The sequence below is a fragment of the Girardinichthys multiradiatus genome, chromosome 12 (assembly GCF_021462225.1).
Source record: "Girardinichthys multiradiatus isolate DD_20200921_A chromosome 12, DD_fGirMul_XY1, whole genome shotgun sequence".
Taxonomy (NCBI): Eukaryota; Metazoa; Chordata; class Actinopteri; order Cyprinodontiformes; family Goodeidae; genus Girardinichthys; species Girardinichthys multiradiatus.
In genome coordinates, this window is record NC_061805.1 from 44177869 (window position 1) to 44195916 (window position 18048).

At 37.6% G+C, this 18048-nt stretch overlaps 1 protein-coding gene across 1 annotated transcript in view; it reads right to left on the reverse strand.

The window, feature by feature from the left end:
• Positions 1-1410: 1410 nt before the first annotated feature.
• nos1 (nitric oxide synthase 1 (neuronal)) overlaps positions 1411-18048 on the reverse strand; it is a 62096-nt gene continuing 45458 nt past the window's right edge. The window contains exons 18-29 of the mRNA XM_047381733.1: positions 17349-17523; positions 16863-17001; positions 14475-14553; positions 14082-14275; positions 12492-12661; positions 11277-11487; positions 10365-10452; positions 8328-8449; positions 7932-8080; positions 7440-7634; positions 7191-7309; positions 1411-2411 (exon numbers count right to left, since the gene is read on the reverse strand). Of these exons, the coding sequence (XP_047237689.1) occupies positions 2396-2411; positions 7191-7309; positions 7440-7634; positions 7932-8080; positions 8328-8449; positions 10365-10452; positions 11277-11487; positions 12492-12661; positions 14082-14275; positions 14475-14553; positions 16863-17001; positions 17349-17523 (1657 nt within the window). The 3' untranslated portion in view covers positions 1411-2395. The remainder of the gene's footprint in view (positions 2412-7190; positions 7310-7439; positions 7635-7931; positions 8081-8327; positions 8450-10364; positions 10453-11276; positions 11488-12491; positions 12662-14081; positions 14276-14474; positions 14554-16862; positions 17002-17348; positions 17524-18048) is intronic.

Below are 18048 nucleotides of genomic sequence, written 5' to 3' on the forward strand. Positions count from 1 at the left end.
TCTGGAGGTCAGGTTAGCTGAAAGCTAACCCTTTTGTTCAGAGCGAACACACCTCCAACACTCCGCGGAGCTACCGAGCTAACCGCTTGTTGACTGGATACCTTCTTCAAACTTCGTCCTTGGACAACATTTCCTCACCATGGTCAGAGGGTAGGTTTGGGCAGATTAACAGATAGGTTTAGGATGAAATGATCTAACGTTTTCATGTTATGAAGTTTGGTTTTGTGAAACTCTGCTATCTTGGTGCTGGCATGCTATCTGTAGCACACGTGCCGGTTTGTGTTCTTTGTATGTTTTAAAGGTAAGATAAACTTTATTTAAAGGGTGATTTTAAACAAAACATTGCTCATAACGCGCCGTCCGCGCTTATGCATTTTAACCCTTTTATTAACCCTGGTATTTTAAAGGTATGTGTTGATCCTGGTGCTAAGCTGTCAGCTTCTTTGTTAGCTTAACGGCTAACCGGTAGAGAACATGTGCTACTAAAGACTAGTCAACAGAAAGGTTGTTGGTTTTCAAGCTAGTGAATAATAGTCCCTGAACATCATTTACTAGATTTGATAACTAAGTAAACACCATTAAGCCCCATTTCTCCAGAAAGATTTGGCTCTTTTCCAAAATACATCCTTAAATGTTTTACCATTCCCTTAATATTTCTTTAAATATTATTTTAATAAATAAAGGCAGCTAATTAGACACCGTTGAGAAATGGTCATCCAGAAGGTTGGTTTTATTCAGCAGATCATTATTTAAAATTATTTTATTAAAATAATATTTTATCTGATCTTGCATTGTGAATGGTTGTCTAAACGTTTGCTGATTATTTCCTAAGTTAGTTCCAAGACTAACTTAACTTCATTTCCAGATTCTTCAAGATAATCCTTGGTTCTCAAACATAAACATTGCATGGTAATGTTGCATCACTCTTTTTGGTCATGGTTTTCAATCATCTTTAATCAACTTGTTTATATTGTACATAGCCTATTAGTTTTCATTATTCTTTAATTCTCCTTGGTAGTTTAATTGGATTGTTTTAGCATAGTAAAGACTTTGTTGATTGAAATATGTTTGACTTTGAGTTGAGTTATTTTTGTTAATAAATTCTTGTATTTTAAGAAATTGTGTGAATTCATTCCATGTGTGTACAGAGTTTATGCTGTTCAATAATGCCTGAGCTCGTCTCACACCTTTTTATTTTGTCCTAATACCATCGCCTTACTGGGCTGGTATTCACAAGACAACCCTTAACAGACCCAAATATTATTTGATAAAATATTAAATAATATTCTCAACAGTATGTAGTGTGCAAATAAGTGCTGTATAAAAAGTATAAGACAATGAGTCAACATACACTTAATCTTAAATGACTTTGATCAATATCAGGAAAAACAAATCTCGATTGCTACATCCTCACCATAAAGCATTTTATTAAAACCGCCTTTAATAAATCCCAACATTTTTTAAATCATGACCTTTTAAATTTACCATAACTTTAATTTCAAATTCAATCCAAAAGAAGTACTTTATGAAACAATTTGCCATCACTATAATTGTTAGCCTGACAAATTGTCCCGTACTGCACACATGAAGGCATTTAAGATTTTAATGTTGAACAAATTTAAATAGCTTTTTTGGACAGATTTCTGTATGTAATAAGGACTGAAAAAAACTCGGAATTCAATGTTTGGAGGCGCAAGCCGAGACAGGGAAACTTATGTTATGACTGGATGAACATTCCACTGAAGCTGAGGCCTTTTAATAGGATTCCCCATGGCAAATTTGAAGATCTGTTTATTGAGACAATTTTCACAATTCAGTGACTTGTCAACACACCACACTTGTTAAATTGTCAATTTTTTTCCTGTCTGCATGCCTGTACATCTTTCACCCTCTTATTTTTGTTTACTTAAACCTTTATTAATAATAAAACCCCCAAAATATAGTTTTACCCGTCCCTACACCTTTTCACTGGGTAAAGTTGACAAATTTAATACAGAACTATTTTAAATCAGGGATGCACATTTTCTTGCAAATATATAACCTCGATAAAAGCTTTTAACTGCAACAATAACACAGAGTATATTAGATCTCTTATATTAATTTCTTTGTCATGCATTCACAATGAGGCAGTTCATTACACTAAGTGCACACATTATGAATCATAATGATCAATTTGTACATTTTTGGAAGGATCAACAAGCAAAAACAATATCAGAACAGAACATTTCCAACTTGCTACAGACAAAGTTGCAGAGCCCAACAGAACAGTTTAAGTGGTATAAAAAAAAAAAAGAAACCCCTTTTTTACAGTAAAAAAAATTGGCACAGTATTCTTTAACCATCGATGCTGCATCCTTCAGACTGGTTACGTTCAACAAGCCCTCCATTCATCAAACTATGAGCAGAAAACCCTGTAAGAAGGAAGGAAAAAAATAGGAGATAAACGGACACAGAAACAGAGACATAAAAACAAAGATGTTACAGTCATTACTCATCCAGCGAGGAGGGGCTTTGATGGCCAAATGTGAAATTCAAGTGACAATCCACACAGAAACCATCGTCTGTGATGCATTATGTTGGTACTTAATGAGGCATAGTGGCTATGTAGGGCCCTTGTTTAGCTCTCATGGCAAGGGTATATGAAGTGCATAATCTTGAACATGCACAAATAACATCAGAAACAAAAACAGAAATGGAACAGGGCCATCCGCTTTCACTCTAATCCTGTTAGTTTGAAGGCCTCTCTCCACACGTTTCTATGGTTACCCACTCTGTTTTCATCTGAATATCAAGGTGACAACACGCTGCTGACAAACAACTCCAGGATGCAGATAGAAGTTGACTTGAAATAAGAATAGTAATGATAACCTCACTGAGATCCATTTCAGTGGATATACAGGTCCTTCTCAAAAAATTAGCATATTGTGATAAAGTTCATTATTTTCTATAATGTAATGATGAAAATTTAACATTCATATATTTTAGATTCATTGCACACTAACTGAAATATTTCAGGTCTTTTATTGTCTTAATACGGATGATTTTGGCATACAGCTCATGAAAACCCAAAATTCCTATCTCACAACATTAGCATATTTCATCCGACCAATAAAAGAAAAGTGTTTTTAATACAAACAACGTCAACCTTCAAATAATCATGTACAGTTATGCACTCAATACTTGGTCGGGAATCCTTTTGCAGAAATGACTGCTTCAATGCGGCGTGGCATGGAGGCAATCAACCTGTGGCACTGCTGAGGTCTTATGGAGGCCCAGGATGCTTCGATAGCGGCCTTTAGCTCATCCAGAGTGTTGGGTCTTGAGTCTCTCAACGTTCTCTTCACAATATCCCACAGATTCTCTATGGGGTTCAGGTCAGGAGAGTTGGCAGGCCAATTGAGCACAGTGATACCATGGTCAGTAAACCATTTACCAGTGGTTTTGGCACTGTGAGCAGGTGCCAGGTCGTGCTGAAAAACGAAATCTTCATCTCCATAAAGCTTTTCAGCAGATGGAAGCATGAAGTGCTCCAAAATCTCCTGATAGCTAGCTGCATTGACCCTGCCCTTGATAAAACACAGTGGACCAACACCAGCAGCTGACACGGCACCCCAGACCATCACTGACTGTGGGTACTTGACACTGGACTTCTGGCATTTTGGCATTTCCTTCTCCCCAGTCTTCCTCCAGACTCTGGCACCTTGATTTCCGAATGACATGCAGAATTTGCTTTCATCCAAAAAAATTACTTTGGACCACTGAGCAACAGTCCAGTGCTGCTTCTCTGTAGCCCAGGTCTGGGGAATGCGGCACCTGTAGCCCATTTCCTGCACACGCCTGTGCACGGTGGCTCTGGATGTTTCTACTCCAGACTCAGTCCACTGCTTCCGCAGATCCCCCAAGGTCTGGAATCGGCCCTTCTCCACAATCTTCCTCAGGGTCCGGTCACCTCTTCTCGTTGTGCAGCGTTTTCTGCCACACTTTTTCCTTCCCACAGACTTCCCACTGAGGTGCCTTAATACAGCACTCTGGGAACAGCCTATTTGTTCAGAAATATCTTTCTGTGTCTTACCCTCTTGCTTGAGGGTGTCAATAGTTGCCTTCTGGACAGCAGTCAGGTCGGCAGTCTTACCCATGATTGGGGTTTTGAGTGATGAACCAGGCTGGGAGTTTTAAAGGCCTCAGGAATCTTTTGCAGGTGTTTAGAGTTAACTCGTCGATTCAGATGATTAGGTTCATAGCTCGTTTAGAGACCCTTTTAATAATATGCTAATTTTGTGAGATAGGAATTTTGGGTTTTCATGAGCTGTATGCCAAAATCATCTGTATTAAGACAATAAAAGACCTGAAATATTTCAGTTAGTGTGCAATGAATCTAAAATATATGAATGTTAAATTTTCATCATGACATTATGGAAAATAATTAACTTTATCACAATATGCTAATTTTTTGAGAAGGACCTGTATATATTCTAAAATCCAGACTAGCCTGCCGTTACATCTGAATGGAATTAATGTTTGAAAATAAAGTAAAACCAAATCATCTAGTTTTTTTCTGTTAAGAGTTTACAAGGCTCGGTCCGGTTATTGGTACCAAGGTATACCATGATTTTAATAAGTTTCAAAACTGCTAAAAAGTTTCCATCATCATTCCCAAAATTTGAAATCTTTAAATGCCAGTCTCAGAGTTTCTTCAAGGTGTTTGAAAAAAATTGAGTAAAGCTGCAATTCCCCCCCACTGATCTGCATATTGATGTATGAATGCGTGTGCATTATTGGGTGTGACTAACTGAATGTGGCTCTAGTGTAAAGCGCTTTGAGTGGTCAGTATGACAAGTGTTTTATAAATTCAATTTCCTGTTTATAATTTCCAAAAAGCATGTACAAGTCCTTCTCAAAATATTAGCATATTGTGATAAAGTTCATTATTTTCCATAATGTAATGATGAAAATTTAACATTCATATATTTTAGATTCATTGCACACTAACTGAAATATTTCAGGTCTTTTATTGTCTTAATACGGATGATTTTGGCATACAGCTCATGAAAACCCAAAATTCCTATCTCACAAAATTAGCATATCATTAAAAGGGTCTCTAAACGAGCTATGAACCTAATCATCTGAATCAACGAGTTAACTCTAAACACCTGCAAAAGATTCCTGAGGCCTTTAAAACTCCCAGCCTGGTTCATCACTCAAAACCCCAATCATGGGTAAGACTGCCGACCTGACTGCTGTCCAGAAGGCCACTATTGACACCCTCAAGCAAGAGGGTAAGACACAGAAAGAAATTTCTGAACGAATTGGCTGTTCCCAGAGTGCTGTATCAAGGCACCTCAGTGGGAAGTCTGTGGGAAGGAAAAAGTGTGGCAGAAAACGCTGCACAATGAGAAGAGGTGACCGGACCCTGAAGAAGATTGTGGAGAAGGGCCGATTCCAGACCTTGGGGGACCTGCGGAAGCAGTGGACTGAGTCTGGAGTAGAAACATCCAGAGCCACCGTGCACAGGCGTGTGCAGGAAATGGGCTACAGGTGCCGCATTCCCCAGGTCAAGCCACTTTTGAACCAGAAACAGCGGCAGAAGCGCCTGACCTGGGCTACAGAGAAGCAGCACTGGACTGTTGCTCAGTGGTCCAAAGTACTTTTTTTGGATGAAAGCAAATTCTGCATGTCATTCGGAAATCAAGGTGCCAGAGTCTGGAGGAAGACTGGGGAGAAGGAAATGCCAAAATGCCAGAAGTCCAGTGTCAAGTACCCACAGTCAGTGATGGTATGGGGTGCTGTATCAGCTGCTGGTGTTGGTCCACTGTGTTTTATCAAGGGCAGGGTCAATGCAGCTAGCTATCAGGAGATTTTGGAGCACTTCATGCTTCCATCTGCTGAAAAGCTTTATGGAGATGAAGATTTCATTTTTCAGCACGACCTGGCACCTGCTCACAGTGCCAAAACCACTGGTAAATGGTTTACTGACCATGGTATCACTGTGCTCAATTGGCCTGCCAACTCTCCTGACCTGAACCCCATAGAGAATCTGTGGGATATTGTGAAGAGAACGTTGAGAGACTCAAGACCCAACACTCTGGATGAGCTAAAGGCCGCTATTGAAGGATCCTGGGCCTCCATAAGACCTCAGCAGTGTCACAGGCTGATTGCCTCCATGCCACGCCGCATTGAAGCAGTCATTTCTGGCAAAGGATTCCCGACCAAGTATTGAGTGCATAACTGTACATGATTATTTGAAGGTTGACGTTTTTTGTATTAAAAACACTTTTCTTTTTTTGGTCGGATGAAATATGCTAATTTTGTGAGATAGGAATTTTGGGTTTTCATGAGCTGTATGCCAAAATCATCCGTATTAAGACAATAAAAGACCTGAAATATTTCAGTTAGTGTGCAATGAATCTAAAATATATGAATGTTAAATTTTCATCATGACATTATGAAAAATAATGAATTTTATCACAATATGCTAATATTTTGAGAAGGACCTGTACAGTCATGGTGTTGAAACAAACAGAGCACCTCCCATCACTTGTTTAAGGTAACACTATTTTAAAATATTTAGCAAGCTACAGATTAGAGATTAGTTTGATGAATTAACTGACTAAATAAACTTAAACTACTCAACAATTTAGCAGGTGTTAATTAAATTAAGTAATTGTAAGGAAAAGGGTAGCTCCTGGCTAATACTTCCTAAAATAAAAAACAAAGCAAACATCTTCTTGAAATTTCATTTATGTTACTCTCTTAAATGAAACATTTACTGGCAAATAATTCTGGCTACTAAATGGTAATGAAGAGGCAATTTTTTATGGGTGCAAGGAAGAGGATGCAAAAGCAAGCATTGTACCAACAATCAAACAGGTATGACTTATTAGGAAACATTTACCTTCACATATTTACACCTTCAGCTTTTAGGAGGAAGTTCAAAATCTGTTTTTATTTTTCAGCAACTAAAATAAATGTACTAAAAATATTCACATGCACAAAATGATAATTCGTTAGTAAGGTATCACATCTTCTATTACAAATTTCCAATAGTCTAATTTAATGAATAATCACATTTATTACTTTTTTTTAAATTATATATTTTAAAATTATATTTTTTAAAATTATATATTTTTGTTAAGATACATTTTTTACTCTTTAATTGAAAACGCTGAAAATTAAACTCCCAAACCACTTACTCATCTGAGTCCTTTTTGTTCTCTTCAATGTAGGCAATGGACTCTGAGCGAAGCCGATTTGTGACCTCATAGGTACGCAGAGTGACTCCAAAGATGTCCTCATGGTAGCGGTTCTCATCCTGTCAAAAACAAGGCAGCATCAGAAGGAAAGCGAGATGTACTGCTTATTGAGGATTCTAACACATATCACAGTAGCAACACAAACATCTGAAGGTTTTACTGGCATTGCATAGTGTTGTTGCTTCTTACCCGAAGCTTGCTGATGTAGAAACCGGCATCTTCTAAACTCATTTGACCCTGCTGCTTGATGATTTGCTGGATGGTCTTGAGAACATCTCCGGCCATTGTTACGTCCCCACACACATAGATGTGCCCACCTTCCTTTCTCAGGCACTGGTACACAGTTTCTGACAGATGCTCACGCAGTACATCTTGTACATATTTCTGGAGGAGTTAGGGGACAAAGTTTAAGAAAAAAAAATGTCAAAATTACTAAGGACATTGCAAATGAGTATATAGTCAAATTTACCAACTACAAGGTGAAATTTTAAAGATACAGTTCATCTAATAAATATCCAAATAAATTTGTGTGTAGATTTAACTTATATTTTTTACAGATATTGGGCATTGAATAGCCAATCACATTAATTAAAGTAAGGCTTTATTAGGAAAATAAAGCACTGAAGTTGACAAAAGTTATTCTGTACTCTCAAAGCCCTCATTACTGTGTTGTGGTTTTACCTTTGGTTTGCCAGGTTCTCTGGAATAAGCAGCATAGAGCTCTTTGAACATTGCTCTGTTCTTGGCCTGAAGAGTCTCTTCCTTGTAGATGTGATCCATCTCAGACTGTCGACAGCCGAACACCAGGATCATGGGGCATGACTTAATCCCTTAAAAATGACAGCAATGTTGAGTTGCATTGCTACCTGAGGTGTGACTGTACAAATAGTAGATTGCAGATCTGTGCATTACAAATGGTTACAATTTATTTTAAGTAGAATGGCAAAAAGCAATCTGACCAAAAAAAAATTCCAATGGATATTTATACAATAAGAACTTTTAACAGGTCATTCTCAGAAGATTCTCCACAATTACCGATGATATCTGACAAGATTTAAAAAGCTAAAAATGACCAACCGTTTTGCTCAAGGTCATATAGTCTCTGCTGCCAGAAGCTTCTGAATGGTGCAATGCCTGTTCCTGGGCCCACAAGGATACAAGGTGCTTGGTTGTCTTTGGGAAGCTGGAATGATGGCGCACTAACATTGCACAAAGGATGAAAAATGTTTTGTCAAATTATCTTATTAAGTTACCTTAAAGGAGGTAACATTTACACAAAGAAAATAGAGTTGCAAGGAAAGATCAAGCTCTTATGTATGTAGTATTGTACACGAAGATGCCTTTATGAATGATGTTGACTTTTTTGAGAACTTGAGCTCAATGCTTTTTTATATAATGAACTGAGCACAGCTCTCTGGTGTCATTAAATGGTGCTCTATCTAGGAGTGAACAAAAGCTGGAAAACAACTGCTTTCAGATGAGACTTGACAATTTCCATCAGATGCAAGAATGACGACTGCTGCGTGTAAGTATGCAGTTATTGTTAATGTGTACCTTGTCTTTTTTCCCCTTTAACATGACTTAAACATACTTTAAAAAAACGATCCTGCTCCACCGTTCAAAACAGATTATGTGGAGTTGGGTATGCACCCTGGTTTTGATATTTCATGAAAGCCTGATGCTTGCAACCTGCCTGCATTTTCGGTGTGGCTACAGGTGTGGTACAGCAGATACCAGTAGACGAATGAGGCCACTTGTTTCACTTCTAACCTTTCCCTCCAAACATCAGAGTTATGTATGAAAAAACGGCAAAGACATATGGTTTTTGTTAGTGCAGATTTTGTCAATTTTCACAAGCTCTGGTTATGATCAAGCAAGACAGACTTGAACATCCACCTCAGTGTATTGTAAGTGGCTAGCTAAAATGTTGACTTAATAGGATTTTATTTGTTTTGCTTATTGACATTTAAAGAAAAAAAATGTCAGTGAGAATAGCTTTGACAATCCAGCCATGTTTAAATACACAGAGTACAGAGGATATGAGAATTACAGAGAGATGCCAAAGAGCAGGTTGCAGACACTATGTAATGACAATTAATATTCTAATTGTATGCCAATTTATTTTTACTACTGCCTCAACCCAGTAGAGATCAATTAAGTAATCATGCTTGTCTGAGTCATTGGTCAGTTACCCGGCTAAAATGGAAGAGTTAAATTATTTCTGGCTCGCTTCTTCATTCAAATCTTTGAAATAAACTTTATGCAAAGTTAACCGCAAATCAAAGATCTCTAAATTCTATGAAGAGTTGCAACAATACGGAAAGTCAACAGGATGCAAAACAGAAGGTCTATTTTTTTATTTGGGAACTTTGTTGATTTAAAACCCTGGAGATGCAGAAATAGGAGAATAAATGTCCTTCAGAACATTTGAAATATAAAAGATTCCACTGTAAAATTATGATTTAGCTTTAGTGTAAACCCTGGCAATGTTAAACTCTACTGACCAGCAATACCCAAATTAATTTTGCTTAAATGTTTCCTGACAATTCGCATCCGATTTGCACCTAAAACAATGTTTCTGAAGGTTTCTAAACAATTGCTAATAATCTTCCTTGTTCCAACAGCATAAATGTTTACCTAGGTTTTGATGCCCAATTGAAATGCAGCTTAGTGATTTACTAAAGTTAAAAACACCTCTGGCCAAGTTAAGGGCTAGCCTGTGTCATGCTAGCACTGGACTCTGTTTACTTGGTGTCAAGCTTACTCTTATAAAGTAAATAAAAACACTGAAAGAAATACAGACTGTAATCAGACAGGCTACATTTTCGAGAACTTTCATTCATCAACTCTTACAAACCTCAAAAAACATAAAATTATAATCAAACATCTGCATGTGACATAAAATTTTATTTAAATTGTTAAACACTAGAAAGCCTGGACAAAGATTATATTCAGAAGAGGTAAAGTTACACCAGAAGGGTAATGCGGAGAGGGGTGGGTGAATAATGAAGGTCTAACAGAAGTATTATTTTTTTAAATTTAATTTATAGAAGGAAAAAAGTGATACGGATTTTATAAGGTTTTGACAAGAAGGCAATTCATTTTGATAATTACCTTCGGACAAAACATGGTACCATCTCTCCTTTCTCTATCCTGTTGAGCCACGATGAACATACTCCGTGATGGATAGGTCCCTGCCCGCCTGAAACAGATGATTAACAAGCAATCACTACCTTTTCTTTCCCCAGCCTGCCTCCCACTCATTTTAAGTGCACCAACTAACACCTACAGGGCTAAAGCATTCCCTATTTTCCTCTTACAGAAGGGAAAACAAATCACTGTAATACAGTAGATGATCATGTAATCACAGCAATGCATTAAAAAATCATGTAGTGCATGTGAGCAGTCCCCAGTCTTCCTCCAGACTCTGGCACCTTGATTTCCGAATGACATGCAGAATTTGCTTTCATCCGAAAAAAGTACTTTGGACCACTGAGCAACAGTCCAGTGCTGCTTCTCTCATTTATTGTTATTTTTAAAACGTACTTTTAAAATCTGACAAATGAGCCCCATCGGAATCTAATTTATTTAATATGACTATACTATACAAAATCTTTAATACATTATACTCTACCATTTTTTTCATTTACTTTAATTTCTGAGGAGGACCTTAAGACCCCACAGTTGTTGATGTGGTTTTAACTCTAAATTTGGGAAACACTGTTCTCTTTCCTGATGTAAAACCCTGGAGACAGGGGTACATTTCTGCTTCTTCTGATTCCATTTTTGGTTTTTATTTTCTACGTTCCAGGCTTTTGTAGCGAACAAGTTTTATATAAATAAAGACACAAAGAAAGCCATCAACTCCAGGTAAGAATTAAACTGCTTATAACTAATGGACCCCCCAACCTTTATGTTTAGCATTATAGTAAAAGATAAAATCGCATAAGTCACAGCTCTGAAGTCGTAGGAGAGAGCAAAGCTGTTACCTCATACAAAGCTTTAAAAGTACTGGTAGATTCTCACCTCTGGTACGATAGGAGACCACAGCCACTGTGAGGTGAATCTCTCCTTGATACAGGTCCGGAGAGGAACTGATGGAGTAGTAGCGTGGTTGCAGCAGAGGAAGCTGAGTGAGCAGCAGAGTTGAGGGCATCTGGATGGAGGGGAACTCATCCAGCACCTCCACTAGTGTAGGGTTGTTGTACCACTTCCATTCCTCATACTCCTGCAAACCCTGGGTTATTAAGAAGGAAAAGGTAAGAAAAATGGTTGTATCATGAATTGTTTTTAGTTATTATTTTTTGCTGTTGTTGGCATAGATATAATGCATATGCTACAAACAGAGCCCTCCACTGTTCAGAGCCCAACTGACTGTCCCCGATATTTGGATATGATTAATTTAGAACATTGCCTCCAGGCTAAAAAAACAATAATTAGAAAATTTGCTTTGTTCTCAAGCCACTAATGAGTAACATGGTGTCCATTAAGATGTCTGTGGTATCCACAACTGTGTGTCTTTGAGGCCTGGGCTTTTCCACCTTAAAACAAATGGAGTTTGGGGGCTTTGCATACAAGCTATATTTCCAAAGCCTCTGTCAAGCTTATATTGTTTTGACTTTCTAAGAAATGGTAGAAAGGTAAGTAACCTTTAACAACATTGCTAAGAGTTGTTTGAGACATAATGAAACTATAAACCAAAAAAGATCTGCACTGATGATTGTATTGTACCATTTCATTTTCCAAATTTAGAAGCCCTCCATCTTTCCCTCTCACTTTAGTGACAGTGATTCTATGCATGAGTCACTGCTTGGCCTCCTCCAGCCTCTCACACATCAACAAAAACGGAGCGTGACTTGTGGAAGGCACCACAATGGCGGAAGGACTTCATGGGTTTGAGTGATCAACAGCTAACTCCAAATGTATGGATTTTCAATGGTGCATCAAGTCTGCTTTCAGACACAAAACCATCCCCCATATTTTAGCAAACATAATGAGGGTGTTCGTTACAGTTGCAGCTTAGGCACATAGTGAATGTTTAAAGAGCTTTGAAAAGAAGACCATTCAAAATCAAAGTGTCAAAAAAGGGGAAAAAATGCCAAAGCCAAATTCGTGCAGGTTTAGATTGGAGAAAGTTAGAAATCATGTGATTTTAAAATCATTGAAAATGCTCAGTTCAACAGTTACTCAATAACTTTCATAATTTTAAGAGGAAAGAAATGGAATGCCGCTTAAATTTACCTTACTGAGAATTTCTAGTTTCCTTTTCTGTTTATCATTAGTTGCCAGAGCCGCGAACTGCTGCAGCAGCACAGGGGTCGGCGGAGTGGTAATGTCCAGAAAGCACTGAAAAGCTTGGTAGATGGTGCAGGGAGGAATACGAGTCTCGTGTGTCCAATTACTTATAACGCCTGTAGACAAAACAAAAACGTGGTCAAATTTGTCATTTCAGATCAATTATATGCATTACAAATATGAAAGCACCAGGGGTAATCATTTTCTGAAAGTTAAAGGAATGCTGCAACTTTTACCAGCAGCGTTTTTTTGCTTATTTTAGCATGTTTTTGATCTAGAGAGCCCAGCTGAAGGATTCACATCCCTGGATCTTGTTAGGATTTTATTTGATGGACCTGCAAAAAAAAGTTACTCAACTTCATTGCATTATTTACACCTACTCGAGTAGGAATCAATGTAACTGACTTTCAATCTGTATGTATCATTGTATTGACTGTACTAGATACTGTATTTCACAAATAAATTGGATTCACAAATGTCGGTTTAAGGCACTTATGACATTTGTGACACCACCTGAATAAACTATATTGAATTACTGCATAAATGAGGAAGGATAAATTTAAGTAACAGTTTTCAAAAGTGTGCCGTGCATTTGTAAATCAGCCCCTCTGAGGCACTATTTTGTTGAACCACCTTTCACTGCTCCATTGGACTGTAGCACTGGTTGTATGTCTAGGGTATTTACCCCCAACTCTGACCAAGCTAATGAAATGTATCCCCCACAGCAAGATGGTTTCACCACCATGTTTCACAGTGGGGATGGTGTGTCGAGTTTGAATTTTTCACCACACGTTTTACATATGAACTGAAATGTTCAAGTTTTGGCCTCAATGTACAAGAGCACTTTAGCATTTGCAATGTCCCCTATAAGGATTATGGGAAACTGCAAACATGACTCTTATGGCTTTCGTTAAACATTGACCTCTTGCCGTTCTTCAATAAAGAGTAGATTTGTAGAGTGCACAACTAATAGTTATCCTGTCAACAGATTCTCCAGCCTGAGCTGCAGATCTCTGCACCTGCTACAGAGTTACCATGGGTCTCTTCGCTGCTTCTGATTAATTCTCTCCTTACCTGGTGTCCATCCATTGTCCTCCACTTATCAGACACTGGGTTGTGAGAGTAATGGGTTTTGGAGAGAATTCTAGGCGTCTTACTCAGCAACTCACTCCAGTTTTACTAGATAGAATACCAAACCCTCAAAAGAAGCCTCATTTGTCAGGCTATATTTTCAATCAAGCACACAAACTGTTTAAAAAAAAAAAAGAAAAATCATGTTGCTTCACAGTCACAGCAAATCTCTCAGTTGCATCACTCAGTGTCACCACAACTGCCAACATGCAACTAAACTGAAAGATTTCTGGGCATAGATAACTTGTGTAAGTGTGACTCTCTTTAGTCTGCTGAGGCAAGAGAAAGTGTATCTTGTTAACATTTCAATTTTGACATCGTTCCCAGATTTTAAACTGCGAGCCTCCTGATTACATGCCCATTGTATTCACACAGGGGCGTGACGTCGCCAATAATATCACCCACCTAGTGCCGTGTTCCTCTCCTCCAGGAACTCCACTCTGACGATTTGATTGACTGGCGGAGCATCCTCCAGTTTATCTATGAGCGCTGTTACCAGGTCCTCATGGTTGCCAGGGAAGATGCCCAGATGGTCACCAGGCTTGTAGCGCAGGCTGTCGTGGTTGTTTGTGTCAAGCCGCACTAATATGGTGGAGCGACTAAAAAAAAAAATAGATTAGAGGTTTACAGAAAAGGAAGAGAAAAATATTGCACCATTTTCCATCTGTTTCATTCTCTTTCCAGATCATTGTACAACAGAATGAATGAATTATGCACATGAAGAATACACTGCATAACTTTTATATTTTCTAATGTTAACATGTGAAGATACATCTCTTAGCTAAAGCAAAAGCTTACTTGGATTTCGAACTCTGAAGGTTTTGAGCTTCAATCATCTCTGCTCCATATACCTTCTTCTTCTGAACACGGTATAATGCTATAAGGCAGACAGAAATGAGATATTACACATATTGCAATCTATTCTGGATTCAGTGTGTAGGTCTGATTCACTTTATTTCTTCAGTGAGCAAAATGTAAGTCTCAAAAAAGAAAAATACCTGAATTTCTGTAGTGCTTTTCATAGTTTGATAACATCCATTGTTTTGTTTAGTTTTTTTCAGTTACTGACAGAGGTCTCAATAATTTAGAATATCATTCAAACGTTAATTTACCTTAGTGATTGAATTTGAAAAGATATGTAGATTTCTTACACAGATATCTTAATGTTTTATTTCTTTTTATTTTAATGATTAAGGCTTCTTTGTTCTTCACAAAAAAAAATTGACACTTAAGGAAAACGTTTTTAATGCGTATATGTATATTGCATTAATTACCTTTTGGCATTTGCTTTTCACCAAACGCAAATAGTAGAATCTAACTCTCCCCAAGAGATTAAATGAAGGCACCATATAATAAAATCTTGTCATTTTTAATGGTATGAATAGTCTAATATTGCAGCAGTTCTTCATACGTTCAATGCGTAGTTTAGAGCATATTTATTCTCATTGGCTCCTGTTGTAATTCATTTTGTGAGAATTTTACTACTTTCAGTCTTTTTGGTTCTACTTGATTCTCCTGGGTTTTGTATTTCTGGTCTATTATGCACAAATCAAACAGTTGTGTGGGTGGTTACTACATAGAAAATATGGTTTCATGCTTCAAAATTACAGTTATGCTGTTATTGCTTTTTCAGCTTAGCGACTTAATTTAACTGTGGTAATGAAATGGGATAAATATTCACCAGTAATAAACTTTTATCAGAGACACAGAAACACCATCATGCATCTGTTTTAACTTGAAAAGTGTTGAGTAAAACATAAGCTAACATACATAAACGCAACATTTCAGAACGGAGACATTTTGTATTCAAGTCATTAAAGGAACAGACACAGCTCTGATTAATATCCTGATAAATTATGTTATAGTATTGTTAATTGTGGCTCATAGCTACAAAATAAACAAAAACTCATAATTATAGTATTAAATAACACCAATAATTGTTTTTTTTTTTTTTTTTTTAGAATAGGGATGGTTAGGAATGGCAGAACCATGGAAAAGAATGCTGATTTTGACATTTGTCCAGCAGACAGTCCTTGACACCATCCTCAAGGAAGATAAGCTGCTAAAAGGTCATTGCTAAAGAAGCTGGCTGGAGCATGAGCACTGGATCAAAGGATTTCAAAGAAAGTTAAGTGAAAGGAGAAACCACAACATCAGAAGGTGTACAAGAAACAATGCCTGTTTAAGACTCTCAGATGTATTCAGGATATAGGCTACAACAAAGGAAATAGACTGCTGCTCAGTGGTCCAAAGTCCTCTTTTCAGATGAAAATAGAGGTTTAGAATCCATGTTGCTTGAAGTCCAGTGTGAAGTTACCATAGTCAGTGGACAAACATCATTGGAAGACATGGCTCCCGACTTACTGTGTTCCATCAAATCTAAAGTTGGTCTACCAGAAAGTTTTACAGCATTGTTTGCTGACAAGCTTTGTGGAAATCATTTAATGGTCTTATGTAAAGAGACCAATATAACATATTGACAATATACTGTGGTGAGCACATCTGTTTGTATCTGTATTTATATACTACGAACCTCTCTTTTATGACTGAAATAACATTTAAATGACATACTAAGTCATTGAAATGCACCTGTAAAAGTTGCAAGGATTTAGTAATTAAAAAATCAAATTTTAATTCACAGCTTTTTTGGGTTATTTTACTTGATATTAAACCCGTCTCTGTTAGTGCATCTCTGCTGAATGTTTCTGATGGAAAGCTGTCTGTAGCCTCACCACCTTTACTCCAAGTCGTACAGCTGCATAAGTGGTTACTTGACAAAATACAGTTATATGCTTCTAAGTGACAGTTATCCAAGCAGTTGTTGCTTATACAGCTTGGAGACTAATTTACAGGTAAACATTCATTTTGCTATCATCCATCATCATGATGCATTAGAATATTGTTGTACTTGTATCTTAAATATATACATCATGTATAATGCTAAACTTTACAATTATAGACTTATTTTAGACTCAAGCCTTTAAAAAAAAAAAAGGTAAAATTGCTTGAAATTGCATTGCAATTTCCTTTCACAGCTGAACCTCAGATCACATCTCCAGGTGATGTAATAACTGAGCGACTGATAAATTACAATTATTTTGTGCAAGGCTACTTATCAGCACTTATTGTCTGCTTAATATCAAGTCACCCTCAGTAGTTCATAACTTTGCTCCCACATGATTATACCTTCTGTCAACAGAGGAGCCTCGGCGGTGTACGTTAGGCGAAACTTGCTCTTCTTCCAGCTACGGTCATTGCTGATCAAGGAGTCGTTGGCCTTCTCGATGTTCACATCATCACCAACGCAGAACACATCGCAGGCAGCCTTGGCACGCAATGACACAGCCACAAGAAAGAATATTCCCGTTAGAAAAAGCAGCTCTTCAAATCAACTGCATTATAAAAAAGTACTTGGAAAATGACTATCACTTTAGAAATCAGACAGCAAAAACGGTTTCCACTGTCTCAAGGTTTTGCCAAACAACATAAAAGTGCCAACTGATAAGCCTAAAGTTGTTTGAAAGAGTTGCATGGCTTTTTGGTGTGGTTTCTGATGTTCTGTAGGCTTTTAAAACGTGCCTTGGAAAGTAACCAACATTTAAACAAAATATCACAATGTCACTTTATCCGACCACAACACAAGCCTTTGAGGTCTTCACCAAAAGAACCAACCTTAAAAACTTTCTTGGCCCATGTTCTGAATGATTCCTCCTGGCCACACAGCTCATCTCCTTCTCCCATGCGTAGGATGCGCTCACCCCCCAGCTCTTCAAACAGCGTGTCCACGGCGTGGGCAAAGGCGCAGAAGTGTGGGTAGGCCCGGGAGCCAAGGCCAAACACTGAGAACCTATACAAAAACATAAAAATAAAAAAAGAAGGATATAGCTTAAATGGAGCATAACAAACATGCTCGACTGCCAACCGTCACTACAGAACCTTTTTTGTTAGTGAAGTTGTTGGTAAGCATGTTGATACATTTTTTTAGCTTACAAGGCTTGTATGCAACTTTTTAAAATCTGAATAACCACATTAAAACTATCTATAGAATATTCAACAATGTTAAGTATAGATTTAATGAGACAAACACACCTGAAAAAACAAAAAAACTAAAAGCAGCACTAAAACCATTTCACTTCTTAAGTTAAAAATGCTATCAGAACCAACTTGGACCCATGTTAAAAAGATAAAACTGAATATGGCAGTTGTTGCCCCCTTGGCAGCAACAACTGCAATCAAGTGTTATGGATAACTGGCAATGAGGAATTTTGGGCCACACTTTATAGCATTGTTTTAATTCAGCTACATTGGTAAGTGTGAGCATTAATAGCTTGTTTAAAGGTCACACATATCCATCGGGTTCAAGTTCAAACTT